Consider the following 14,424-nt stretch of genomic DNA (forward strand, 5'->3'; position numbering starts at 1 on the left):
ATGCGCCACCGCCCGACTCCTCCTACCCTCTTTTCCTCTAAAGTATTTATCACCACATCAGCTTCAGCATCTGTCTCTTTTATTCACTATTGCATCCCCCAAACTTAGAACAGTGCCTGGCACAAAGGGCTCCATTCAACTTCTTGAAAGCAGAGACCAGCAAATGAAGATCTTATCTAAATAAAAAGAGCTAACAAAGCCCTCTCTCCCTCTCACTCTCGGCAAACAAAGATCTTAGGACAGCTGAAATGCCAAAAACAAACTCTTTAATTTCATATCAATCCACATTAACTCAACATAGAGTAAAGCGTTACTGTAACAATCAACCATGTGAAAATCAAGTCATAGCAATACATAATTAGGATGACTTTAAAATTTTGTATAAAACTAATTTCACTTCACTTTTTAGTTAGTAAGGTTCCATCTGTTTATATATGTTGTCCATATTTTTCCATTCCAATTAAGCACAGATTCAAGGCATATTCAATAAGCAACTGAAGCTTAAGAATTATACTCTCAGCACAATTTCATTACATTTAGTAGACATAAACTTACTATCACTTGGTATCAGGAATTTTGTATTTTTTTTCCTCTTAAACTCAATTTTGCAATGGAAGATTCACAAGCAATAAACCAACCAAAGCTGCTGTACAACTACGGCAATGCTGACAACAAATGTGAGAGCACAAACTTAGCTGATGAGCATTTTAGTCAGAATTCAGCAAAGGCAACTGATTAATGGTATAATGTACAAAAGTGTGTATTGTTTTATTTTTTATTTTTTTGGGGGGGTACCACAGATTGAACTCGGGACCTTACATTTACAAGACAGGTGGTGGAACCACTGAGCTAAATTCCCAGCCCTGAATTGGTTTAAAAATCAAAAAGATACCAAAATCAGCATGAAAATTATCTACTGCTTAAAATAGCAACAGCCTGCTTCCCACCAATGTAGCTGATGTGATGGTCTCTATGACCACGTATTTCCTTGATAATACCTACAAACTTAAAGTTTGTCTATGACATCATTTCATCACATGATACTCAGTACCAGGCTAACCCTATGAGAAACACATAATGGTTCCTATTTCAAAGGTGTGAAAGCAGATGCTTAAAAAGGTAAGGCAACTTTCCCACAGTCACACAGCTACTGCACAATGAAGCAGATTCCAAATTCATCCTTAAGTAAGAAGTAATAAGAACACAGCACCGATACTTTAAAAAAAATGAAAGACTGCTAAATATTACTACCCACTTACCTACATTTTTATTATGTACAGAACTTTAATTATATTTTCATGACATCAACAATATAATTGGCAAAATCAAAATAATCCTGCAGAGATCATTTGTATATCATCCATCAGAAGCATTTAATCTGTTCAGATATATGTACAATTCTGAATTCTCAAATATTTAATTTAGAATTTGTGTTCTTTAAGCAAAAAAAACAAAAACTCCCAACTCAACCTTTCACTAAGGGATTATTGTCCATATTCTCCCAGCTTCTCAAAATCCACAATGATCTAAGATTCTAAGATTAACTATGTTTCGTTCTTATAACAGAATCTTACTTTAAAAGTTATTATTAAAGAAATATTGTTCTGGCCTAAGAGACCATTATTTTGCCATGACAAGGTCAATTTTTAAAAAGTAGCATTCTATGAGATAAGGGGTACAAAAATTAACTATTACTCTCATTTTCACATCCAGAAATAAAGGTACAAGGTTTGGAGATTCGCCCAACGCTGCAAATTCTGTCCTACATCATACTCTTTTTAAAAATTTCCCACTCTTTTCAGGTAATCTCTATCGTACTGACTCCACCTCTCTTCCCAAGTCATCTCCTCACAAACGACAGCCAGCCAGGATGCAGGGGATCCTGCGAGACAGCTCGGGCTGTCCTGGAAAGCTGGCAAAAAGGAAAAGAGGGAAGACAAAGATAGTCTGACTCCCTCCTTGACCTTGTCTGAAAGAATGTCTCTAAGACGGTGCTACCCAACAGATCAGGGATTCCACTTACGCAGCTCAGGTGAGTTTACCAGGGTGCACCCCAGCTACCAGAGGCCCCTGACACTGCCACCACCTATAACTTAGGTCTCCGCTGGCAACCGCCCAGGGAAAGAACATCTCGGCTCTTCTCCCCAGACGAAAAGATAAAGGCCTTTGCTTCAGACAGGAGGACTTACCTGTCGGGTCATGAGAGATTTGATTTTTTGCATGTCGAAATAAAGAGGCGCTCGCACGACCGCAAAGTGCTAACAAATGACACCGAACCTCCACACAGGTAGCCCTAACACAGGGCAGCCATAGTGGGTGGTCACGTGAAGCCGCCCCCGGGTCAGCCTGCCTTTCGCTGGGCATGCTGGGAGCTGTAGTCTTCCTGCGGCCACCGGCGGCAGTAATCAGAGGACGAGGCAGTCCTCAAAGCAAAGCGGCAGCTTTTCAATTAACCCTGCAAGTCTTACGGAAAGCGCTCTTTCTCTGGGGGCGGAAACCAAAGTACTAGGTAACCCAGTATTGAGTTAAACAACAGTTACTGAAGAGATGAAAACCGAACTGACGTGGTCCAGAGGGGCGGGACGGCAGAATTTGAGACTTACACAAAAGTGGACGCCTTCAAGAAAAGCCGCTGACCACGAGGTGACCTGAAAATTTGGCGCTGGGTTTGACCTGAGGAAAGGCGGGATGTAGGTAGCCTAGGATGCAGCTGGACAGGGTAGACTGTTCTTCCTTGGTCTAGGCGTCTCTGCAAAAGCCCTAAAACGAAAGGATTTTGATTGAGCTCCATTTCTGAGGTTACTTCCTGCCTAACCAAAGGCAGATAATCTGGTAATAATAATGTGTACACATGTCACTTTAAAGGCCTCCTTTCTTCGTTAGCAGTTTAGTTAAATTAGGGAAATGATAGGGAAGTCTTCGGGGACTCTATTTTTTAAAGATTTTAAAATTATGAGAATATCACAAAGGTGGCTCCAGAGCTAACTTTACTATTAATATTAAAAGATTAATATCATTGAAAGCTTACTACATGAGAGGAACTTTGCTAATAACTTTACATCTGTCATCTAATTTATCTACACGAGAATCCTATGTTGTTATTAGTATCATCTCCATTTTTAAAATAACAGAACAGGTATAGAGAAATTAAGGGACTTTCCTAAAATCACCGCAAATGAGCAAGCAGAAATGAAAACTGATTGTTCAGATGCTTTAAGTGAGGGTTTCGTGTGTTGTGCTAAAGAGTCTTGAAGTATGGTAGGTACCAGAGCCATTTGAAATTTGTATTTATTTTAAAGCTTATTAGAAAAACTATGATGTATGGTTTTAAAAATACTACTTAGGATAACTAAGAATCTTAAGTCATGTTAACCTCATAAAAAATATTAGGTAAACAATAGTCCGAGTGGTGGTCAAAGATGGTAAGAAGGATAAGGTGGTTTACAAATGACTAAAGTTTGAGAAACATTAATATAGAGGCTGTTTTCATTCTGTTTGACCTCTCAAAGACTTTTTCTTAATTTTCACAAAGGGTGTTGTAGTATTTGAAATAGGATTTTTTTAAGGACACAGGGAGATGATGTAAGTGTATGCAATTTATAAATTGTAATATCCTGAGCCTTTATGAGATACAGGTCATAATTCTGCCCCGTTCCCTATTCCATCCGTACTACCTTGTACGGTACTGCTGTCACTATCACCGTGCTCAGCGATTCCTTTTGAATTGCGTTTACCTATGTGCACCCTTTACTATATTATTTCTAACCTCTTAAACACCCCTGTAATCCCGGAACCTGGGAGGTTGAGGCAAGAGGATCACAAATTCAAGCCTAGCCTGGACAGTTTAGTAACTCAGCAAGACCTTGTCTCAAAATTCTAAGTAAATAATTAAATGGCTGGAGGCGTAGCTCAGTGATAGAGCGTGCCTGGGTTCCATCTCCAGCACCCGCCTCTTCCCCCCCGAAAAATCTGGTCCCAAGCATTTGAGAAACTGAGGCAGGAGGGATTTCAAGTTAAAATCCCACCCGCTTAATTTAAGAAGACCCTGTCTAAAAATTAAATTGGAAAGATGGGGATTACCTCAGTGGTAGAGTGCCTCTAGGTTGATCTCCAGTACCACCATCACCATCAAAAAAAGTCCACACTAGGGAAATGCTACTTCCTTCATCTGATCTAATCTTAATTGTTAGACTGTGCTTGGTGTATGAAAATGCTCGATATTAGAAGTCCCTGAAAGCCTCAAAAGAAACAGAAACTGCCAATCATATTAGCATATAAAATGAAACCCAATTCAGTAAACATTTGTTGATTTGAGGCCACAAGGCCACACTATTCTGTATTAAGTACTTTTGTAAGGTATGGTTGTGATCTCAAGTTTAGGTGAAAGTCACGCCTTTGAGGCAATCCAGTTATAAGTAGTTCTCCAACCTGACTATTCAGATTCACTTGAAGTGTATGCTGCTGTTATGTTACTATTTTCTTTGGAGTTCTTGGTTTCAGATTATCAGTGACTCTTATAGTCAGTCCAACAATTCAGATCCATTCTTTAGCAATGAGAAAATTTATCCATATAAGATATATAATCCACACATTTCATTAGATCCTGATCTAGAACTAGAACCTAGATTCAGTCCCAGGATTTTCTCCCTCATATACTACATAACTACATAAAGTTAGGAATAATCAAAAAAAATTTTTTTCTTTTAATCCAGGTACTGTTTTGTCTTATTGGCCAAATTTAGAAAAAAATGAGTTTTTCTCATAGCTATTTGACTCTGGAAAACATTAAAACTTTTACTGTAATGCTCTATACTTTAGTTTATTTCCTATAAACTGGAGAATTGGACAACTCAAAAGCTACAGGTGCAATACTGAAAACATAGGAAGTAAATCCCTGATGTTATCTAAGTAAACTATACCAGCATACCCTAGTACTATATAAAAGTGCCCTATATAACACTTTTTGAAACAGCAGAGTGTATTATTTCATTCCCTTTTTTCAATATATATGATTTACTGTTGTCCATGGTAGGCCAGGGAAAACTAGTGGAAAGTTTGGATGACTTGAAATCAAGTCTTAGGGAAGTCTTCCTGGATAATAGTCCTTTGGACAAGGATAGCCAGACCTGTTTTTGCAGACTGGAACATCAGACCTCAGAGTTAAGTAAGGTGAACTGATTCTAGGTAATGGCATTAGTAGGTTAATTAATAGCATAACAGCATGTTTCTAATGGCTGATACAGGAGTAGCCTTTCAAAGCTCCAATAAGAACTGACGTCCTGGCATGATTAGGTAAATACATTTCTTGTCATGCTGTAAATATCAACATGATGGTGAAGCTTGGCCCCTCTGGGACGGTCTCAATGTGCTTCCTGAGTAAACAGAACAGCTGCTAAAGGCAAAGCAGTGACCTGATCAGGTGCCCAGAGAGGAAGATATGGCTGCATGTCAACTAGGAGCCACAGAAGCTAGAGCTAGGATTGTGGGAGACAGCGTTATGCACAGACATGGACGCTAGCTCATGCACAGGGCTATGTGACAGCCTCCTCCCAGCAGCCAGCCCTTTCTATAAACTATAATCCTTTCTAGGATCTGTCTGGTTACAAAAAGAAAACACTTTTTCCCCCCCAGCTTTTTCATAAGCCCCACTATTCTTTGTTGACTTTGGCATTTCACAACCTCGCCGTCTAATGTTTTTTGCCATTTCAAAATACTCCACAAATGTGAATTAGACTGTTTGAAATTTCTTGTAGCTGTGTAAAGCAAGACTAACCTTACAATTCAAATAAACTAGACTGTAAACTATGTTAGTATGACTTGAAAGGTAACAAAGAGAGCTGCCCTACACACACACACACACACACACACACACACACACACACACGCACGCACACAAACACACCCTTCCTAAGACTGTGTATGTATTCACACACAAGTGCAAACACACTATCCCACTGGTTCCTTGCATTGTTTGCAATTTGGTCACCATGGATATAGATTGTTTCAGGTTAATCAGTCACCTCATTTTAAAGGCAAATATAACTGGGGTAAGTAAACAGGCTATAAGCCCTTTTATCCTGATCAGTATGTTACAGCAGAGCTTGCCCAGTGGATTCCAAGTGCGATGCAAGATATTGGTGTTCGGTTTCTTAATGATAAAACACTTCCAGATATTTTTAAGAATTATGTAAAAATTGGCAACAGTTAAAGTTAAATTTGAACATTGCTTGTATAACTTCCTGTGTAAACATCCTGAGTTTAGAAATTACTCTTGCAAAGATTTACTTCTACCAACCTACCACAAGAGGGCGCCACGCATATTTACTCCGTGTACTACTTCCTTAAACTGTATCCCACTGGGTTAGGGTCAATTTTGTACTGTGTCATAACATGAAAAGACCACAAGTTAGTTCATCTTGGTATTGGGTTTATTTATATGACATCAACTATCACCTTGTGTCATAAAAGAATTTATGCAACAAAAGAAACAGGAAAAATCATAACAAAAAACTATTTTAAACTGAGTACATTTAACATTAGAAAAAACACACAAAATTGTCTGTATTTCTCACATTTTATAAACTACCTAAAAAAGATCTTCATAATGAGCCATCACTTAGTTGAAAAACAACAGGAAGGGCTTATCTAATAACAGTAATTGGAGATCAATATTGATCTCTATGCTGTCAGGAGAACTATGATACCAGTGCAAGTTCCATATTAAAATCTGAATTGCATTTTATGCAACCCAGCTTTTAAAGCCGTGTGCATTTCTTAATTATGGCTTGAGAATCAAAAGGCATAGGCCAAAGAGCATTTGGAGTCTGTTCTGGGTTAAACATCTTGACAAAAATACTAGTGAAGCGCTATGCTTACATTCTAAGGAGCCATAAATTCAGTTTTTTTCTGTATTTGAGAAATTCAGAGGGAAATGAACATGAGATGAATTGTGGTTGCAAGATAAATGCAGCAACAGGTCTGTGTACAAGATCTAGAAATACAGCAGAGAAAGTGAAGGTACGGTTATTAACTGCAGTTACGGAGCTCTCACCGTGTTTCTGAAAAATGGAGAAACCATAAATGACCTCCAGCAAGGACTCACATTTCTCAGAAGCCTCTTCCTTTGCCTGTGGAAACCTTTCTGGACAAGTTGGATTCCAAAATAACTACCATTCCCTTTAAGCTTTAATTACATTTGACCAATGCTCTTCTTTCTCCTCTCGTGATGGGACTTCAGTGAGTCCTTACTGTTAAAACTGACTTTTGCAAGGAATTTTACTTGATTTGATGAAGACTCAGTAATATCCTCTCCTTTTAATATGCTGTAAGATTTCTTGCAATTTGAAGTTAGCTTATAACATAGTAAATTTAAGTAGAAGTGTTCTGACCGCCTGCTGCCCTGACAAGGAGGCGTGAGGCTAGAACATTGTACCAAGACACCACAGTGCAGGCAGGATCTTTTTTGGATCACTGGTTTGTTGCAAGTTTCAGCTGTGAAATCTGACCTCAGATATTATCTGTTGGCACAGTACTTTTGTCATCATTATGCATGACATGAGCTTCAGCCCCACTTGGAAACACACCTATGATCTGCTTCTAAAAACAAGATGAATCTGTAAGATTCAATAAAACTGTAGCCATCATTTGTAATAAGAAATACAACATAGAAAAATGCCTTTTTAAAGATCCGCAGGTGTTCTGTTTGGTATCTTTGGTGTAATCTGCACATTAATTGGTTATATCATGGGGATTAATAACTGCTCAGTAGATACATAGTTATGCTATTTCAATATTCATAGAAAATCTCTTAAGTTTCAAAATAACAGCATAGTGTTGAAACGGCATGAGAGGAAAGCTGTTTTTGTTTTGTTTATTCTGAAAGCATACAATTTTTCAATAAAGTCATCCAAAAGGATGTTTTTCCTCTTGTGATTAGTAATAACAAAGAATAATTTATAAAACAGACTGACAGTTACTGATAATCGCTAGAACCTATCCTGAAAGTCATATGCCTGTATTCTGACAAAGAACATAACAGGTGTTCCCGCTCCCTGTGTCCTTTGTACACACATCATTCTGTATTCAAATCACAGAAGCAAGAGGCAGGATAGGGTCTGTTACCTCACTGCTAATTTCCCTAGCAAATAAACCAGCAGATGCTGGTCCATGAAGAAACTTACCACTGAAAACGGCACTGTCTGCATGGGACAGGATGCTTTCATGGAGCCCCAAAGAGGCACTGCTGGGATCTTTCAATGCAAAATCTACCTCCTCCTGTTAGGTAAGGCCCTGAATTGTACTTTAGACATTTGACTTTTGCTGTTGTTTTGTTTTGTTTTGTTTTCAGTAGTGGGCATAAGGTAAATATTTGCTGTAAGGTATAGATTCTCTCAGAAAATTGAAGAGCAGATGAGAATCTTTTAACACTAATGTGATGTTCCAGCAGCAAAGCAGGAAAATTTAGGAGAAATCAGGTTCAATATGTAGATGGTGACTGTTTTCTTGAAGGAACAGTCGTTGTCTCCAGTAGTTGCTAAGATAGTTAAGACATTAAAAAAGGCGAATGGATTTCTTTTTTTGCAGAGCTTACATATAGGCTCAATGGCTTTAATGGATTTACTTTGGCAAATTCAGATAGGCCATGGAATTGTTACTGTTTAGAATGAAACAACGATTTATGGGAATCATTTACTTTTAATTAAAGGTATTCTTCTAGTTAAAGGTACAGTTAAATTCCACTGCCTGCCTTGCAAGTGCAAGGTTCTGAGTTCAATCCCCGGTATATAAAAAAAAAAGTTAAAAAGATATTGTTGTAAACTGTGGATTCTAATTTATTTTAAATTACCTACTACACTGTAAAACATGAAAAAAGGCAGTCTTAACTGACAAAAGAGAGCTAAGTGTGTTAAAAAGGATTTTTCCTCTAATGTCTTTAGCTTTTCTTTGACCAGCGTCACGTCCTACTCCATTTTGTGTAGCTTAGTTTTAGTTCTCACTCTCCTCTTTATCTTTAGAGTTTAAAAGAATCCCTCTTTAACATTCCCACTATTTTTAGCAACATTATATTCACCAGATATTCTCTTTTCCATTCTTCCTATTTACAGATTTTAAAAGTCAAGTTGGGTCTTGTTTTGTTTAAATTCAACAGATGGAAATTTTTAAAAATGCTTTATTCCTTGAATTTAAGAACAAATTAAGCTACATAAGCAATTTAAGTTTTAGGCTTTCTCAGTTATTTAAAGCCTTACTTTCACTAATGTATTTTGTTATAATTATCATCATAAATCGTTTATATCAACTATATATCTCACATGTGAAATGTACAAACTGTAAATTTTTAAAGTAGTTGAGTTTCCTCTAGTTGTGATTGTTTCAGTTATTAGTGTTTGTTATCAAACTCAAGCCTATGATAGATTTTCATTTTTTGAAATTTTTGAAAAATTAAACTATTACTATACTTCGCGATTTTCTTAGCTTTGAAATATCTTGTGTGAGTGTCCCACTTATTTTTATTTTAAAATAAACTCACTTTATGTGATGTTTCTATAACTGATATTAATAAGAATTTAGAGTCAATTCACTTGAGAAATTTTGCTAAAATGAAAAGGCAGACTTTATAGAAATCACATATCCATAAATAGTTAAATCCATTATTACATCTCCAGACAATCTTTTTATCCACATTTACTTTCACTATAGGTAGTGTGTTTTGGAGATCACACATAATGTGGAAATCTTTTAGGGATATGGAATTTTTGTTTGTATCTTCTTTGTAAAAAAAAAAATCTAAAACTTTGAAGCCTAAAATATATGGCTTGTGCTATCTCTTCAAAATCCAACTTCATAATTTGTATTTTCTCCAAAGATGCAAGGGCTTATTTTCAGCCAAAATATCTGTGTTGTGCTTGCTAATAACATGCATGGTAATGGGGAAATAAATGTCAGCTATTTTAAGCTACGGCAGAGGTCACTTTGTGAAGCCTAATGTTTATATTCAATACAGTGAAACTGGTGTAGAAAGTCCTTTGTTGCCGGACTATAGATACATTTTACAGTATAACTTCAAATTTCCCTTACTACTGTACACTTTTTAAAGAAATTGTTATGCACCTTAAAAGAGTCTCTAAAAAAGAAATGAGCACTGTAATTTTATATACCAGATTGTGAGTGGAATTATCAGTCTCTTTAGTATTACTGTGTTAGATGCAAAAAGTTTGGGTCTTTCTTTTTATACACAGAAAATACCAATGAGTCTAATACAATTTAATGTGTTTAAGTGCAAATATTTGGAGTATTAAGGGGAAGTTAAAATTTCATTAATTTTTTTATATTATGCATTGTCCTAAAGTTTAATTGTGCATGCAGAAGTTGGCTTTCTAAAATCACTGGTTTTAGTCCTTTGGGTTTTCTCACAAAACTCAAAAAGAGCACTTAAAATTTTCCCAAAATGAAGCCAGTTTATCTAAAATTAGTAAACTATGTTTGCTAGCATGAATTTGTCACAACTGAGGTGGAAAACACATCAGTGGTAAGAGTAGCATGTATTACACAAATGTAGATTAAACCTCCAAGTATCCGTTTATTTCCTAAATTTTACCATAAGGATTATACCACCAGTAGGTTCATATCTTTCAAAAAAATGCAGAAATTTTAGGTAACTGAAATAAGATACTGTTCAAAGAAAAGCTGATTCCTTGCCGCATTTTTATAACTTGTTACTTATACTTTGTTTCATAAAAATATTGTAGGCAATCTATAAGCACACAGCTATTGTAAGAGCTCTGCTCTCACTGACCCATTTAGAAAAAAAGCATATATGTTTGAAAAACTTTTATCATTTGATGTGGATTCATTGAATATATTCAGAGATATCAATGGAAATATATTATTTAAGGCATCATTACAGGATACAGTCTCTAAGATAGCCCAAAGAACTAGATCCCCACCATGACCTTAAACAATGATCATAAATATCATAGAAAGTGTTGTTTGCTACTAAAGTAGTCTCATTTTCCTCTGGGCTGCAATATTTGTATTATATTTAATATTTTATTAAACAAATTTTCTTCTCATAACTTTACTTGTAGACACCCCGCGTAACCAGACATTTCATACTTAAAATTCAACATTCTGAATCCATATCCAAAAGTCAGCAATGTCATAGTCAATCTATAGTGATGTAGTGCCTCCCAACCATTTTCAGAATGTTACTTAAATCTCAACCAATCATTTTCATTTGCAATTACAAGGAAGCTAGACTAAGAGTTTCCTCCCTTAAAAAACAAAACAGTAAAAAGCCCCCCACTCAAATAAAACAAAAACCTTCTCTAATGACTTCTCCAAATAACAAACAGATCAGCTAAAATTGCACCTGGAGTATCTACTCTGATATCTCAGTCTAGCAGTAGTTTCTAGGTTGAGCTGTGAAATGTCTTGAATGGATCAAGAAGTCAAAGGCAAAACTGCTCTCTGCCAGAGGGAACTGTGTCATTTTTATATCAGCTGTGTAGCTTTTCCTAGTGCATTCTCAAAGCATCAATGTGAATTTCCAGCACTTCATTCATAATATACAGGACTGATAACTTAATAAGTGGACTAGAAACTGAGATTCAATACTTCAAAATTCTTTGAGCCCTTCAACTTCAAATGTAGGTAGCTGCTGCCCTGAGAAAATCACTTCAGGGTGTCAAGACATAAACATTTAGTCATTCAAGAAAGGCCTTCAACTTCATCTAATATGGGCCTCTTTTCACAAATGAGAAAACAGGCTAAGTGAAAGAATTCATCTAAGACCACATTTTATGTATCTTAAATTAATAATGAAGGGTATTAAAAGACTAGTTTTTATTTATAGATTACCAGGAACTTTTCCGGAGCTCCTTGTGAAAAGCATGTGAATGATTTTGTTTTGTGCAAAGAACACATACACTAGGAGGAATCTTTTTATGTTCTGCTCCGATCCAAATGCTCAATGTCTTTATAAATGTGTGATTTCAAGAGCTGCACCCTCACTACTACCCAGCCTCTGTTTCGCGTTAGAAATCACTGGTTGTTTGTTTTTTAGTACCGGGGAATGAACAAAGAGCCTTCCGACAAACCTACAGCCCCAACCCACCCGCCTTTTTGAGACAGTCTCAAAGTTGCCCACGCACGTGCGATCACACCCACTTGACTTCACTAGTTTTAAGACACTGATTTACTCCCCCATCTTCCTTTCTCTCTCTTATCACGTCCCAGAGAAAACCACTACTTCTTTTCTGAAATTCACTTTTTCTTCCCTATAGATTTCCCAGCATATAGTCCCCTCTCTTTCTGATCACTTAGATTAGGGGGGGGAAAAACTCTCCAACTTTAACATTCTTGAACTTGCTGGAATTGAATGAAGAAGCAAACCTTCATAATGCTGGTGGTACAGACGGATCACTAAAGTGAATGTATAAGTACATGTATAAGTACAGTCCATTATAAGAAAAAAAAAATATATTAACCACAAGTATACACAGAGACCAAGGAGGCTGCAATGCAGTCTGTTTCCCTGTAGTCGTATGGGTTTCTGTCCTGTTTGCTTTCAGCTGACTGTCTAGGCGTCTGTTTTCTTTCTAACCTCTCTGCTCTTCCTCTTTGTGTTTCTCCTCCAGATTCTTTGCTCTAACTTCCCTCGCAGCCTGAGAGTCTCATGCTGTTCTTGCAGCTTACCACAGGCCAAAACAGTAGAAATCTTTGCTCCCAACTCTGCTATGAAAGGAAAAAGAGAAATTTACTGCCAGTCAAATTGGATTCTTCCTAGGAGCAGGCCTACGTGTTTGAGTTTCTCCAAAGAAATTTTTGTGAAAAACGAAGTTTTTCTGCTTTTCTCTTATTTCAATGATGTCACACAACATGACCTGATGAAGTTTAAAGAGCCTCCCTTCCTGATAACAGTGAAGAGGGAAAGCAATCAAAAGAACAAATACTTTATGTATGGGAATACTGAAATTGTAAAATTTCTCCGTTTATGCCTAATTTCTGGCCTCATCTACTCCAGGATTGTATTCTGCCCTCACCCATCTCTACTCCTTCAACATTTCCCTTTCTAATGCATCTTTCCTCATAGCCAGAAATTGGGTTTTGCATTTTACAAACCTGCCCAGCTGCTACCCCATATTTCTGCTGCTTTCCACGATAAACTCCTCCTGTCTACCCTCACTATCTCCAATGTCTTTTTTCTCTCTCTCATAGTTCAAAATATTCATTGAAATTCCTGCCATTCTCTCCTCCACAATGTCAAATGTTCCTAGGCTGGAGAAACCATATTTTCCCCCTTTTAAAATGAAGGTTTGGAAATAAAGCACTTACAGATCTAGAAACACGGTGCTCTAAGCTAAGGAGGACTCTTTTCATTAAAAGCGCATAGAAAGATAGGGATATTTCCAAGGTACCAGAAACTATAAAGCAATCTGCAAACATGAGACACAACGGGGAATTCTTAGACCTAAACAACCAGGGAACTGCCCAGGGCTATGTAGTAAGCAGCAGTCTATGCCATGGGGCTGACCAGGACTCCAAATCATTCCTGAACATTTTCATCAGGCTTTCTGGTTCAGTTTGTCCACTCAACATTTCTTCTTGTATGTCTGATGAGCATCTCAAAATGAACATGCCCAAACCTGCCTCTGATCTTCCCCATAAAAGCCAGTCCTCCCAGCAACGATGAATTTATTAGTTGCAACTCCATTTTTCTCATTAATCTAACTCAAGAGCATTGAAGTCATTCTTTGCCCCTCGTTGTATCTTATATCCCACCTTCATTGTGTTAGCAAATCTTTTCAGCACCAGCAATATTTTCCCATGATATCCTGACTACTACTGTTTTCCACCCATAGCACCATCAGCTCTTGTCTGTTTTATTACAGTTGTCTCCTAAGGAGTCTCTCTGTTCCTGCTCTTATCCACAGTTCAAACTATTGCCACAGCAAGTAGAGTGAGTCTAATAAAACATGAGAAAAGTCAGATCCCTATCTGCTGCCAAAACTCTAGTTGCATTTTCACCTCAGAGTAAAATTGCCCAAGTCTTTCTCCTGATTCTGTGGTCTCAACCCTTCTCTCCTAGCCACTGTACCGACCTCAGAGCTTACTGTGCTCCTACTCCTCTCTGCTGCTCCTCTGTGGCCTTCCTTTGCTGTTCCTCAAACATGTCCCATTCCTCTTCTGGGCAGGAATGACTAGTCATGCCAATAAGAGTTTAATGACACTCTCCTTGAGTTATTTATATTTATCAAGGCTTTGGATAAAGGGGAAGATTTCCAAAAGATGGAAGGCTTTGGAGTACTACTCAGCCATAAAGAATGAGAAATTAGAGACATTTATAACTAAGTGGATGCACACTGAGGCAATATTCTTCAGTGAACTAAATAGGACACACAGGCATAAATACCAGTTTCTCTG

The 14,424-nt window shown here is 37.3% G+C and overlaps 2 protein-coding genes across 6 annotated transcripts in view; one reads left to right on the forward strand and one right to left on the reverse strand.

Annotated features, from left to right (window-relative positions):
- Window positions 1-2,315, reverse strand: part of Vps50 (VPS50 subunit of EARP/GARPII complex) — a 135,259-nt gene extending 132,944 nt beyond the window's left edge. Inside the window, exon 1 of the mRNA XM_010603453.3 lies at window positions 2,190-2,315. Within this exon, the coding sequence (XP_010601755.1) occupies window positions 2,190-2,222 (33 nt within the window). The 5' untranslated portion in view covers window positions 2,223-2,315. The remainder of the gene's footprint in view (window positions 1-2,189) is intronic.
- A 61-nt stretch (window positions 2,316-2,376) lies between these two features.
- Window positions 2,377-14,424, forward strand: part of Hepacam2 (HEPACAM family member 2) — a 44,732-nt gene continuing 32,684 nt past the window's right edge. For 2 of the 5 annotated variants that reach the window (XM_033758431.1, XM_033758441.1), the window contains exons 1-2: window positions 2,388-2,643; window positions 8,142-8,281. In XM_033758431.1, coding sequence (XP_033614322.1) covers window positions 8,167-8,281 — 115 coding nt within the window. In that variant the 5' untranslated portion in view covers window positions 2,388-2,643; window positions 8,142-8,166. Of the gene's footprint in view, window positions 2,644-7,985; window positions 8,282-14,424 lie in introns of those variants that run through there. The other 3 variants (XM_033758448.1, XM_010603457.2, XM_010603454.3) reach the window with 3 other exon arrangements.

Source organism: Fukomys damarensis, unplaced genomic scaffold (genome assembly GCF_012274545.1).
Source record: "Fukomys damarensis isolate Sample0158 unplaced genomic scaffold, DMR_v1.0_HiC HiC_scaffold_4, whole genome shotgun sequence".
Classification (NCBI taxonomy): Eukaryota; Metazoa; Chordata; class Mammalia; order Rodentia; family Bathyergidae; genus Fukomys; species Fukomys damarensis.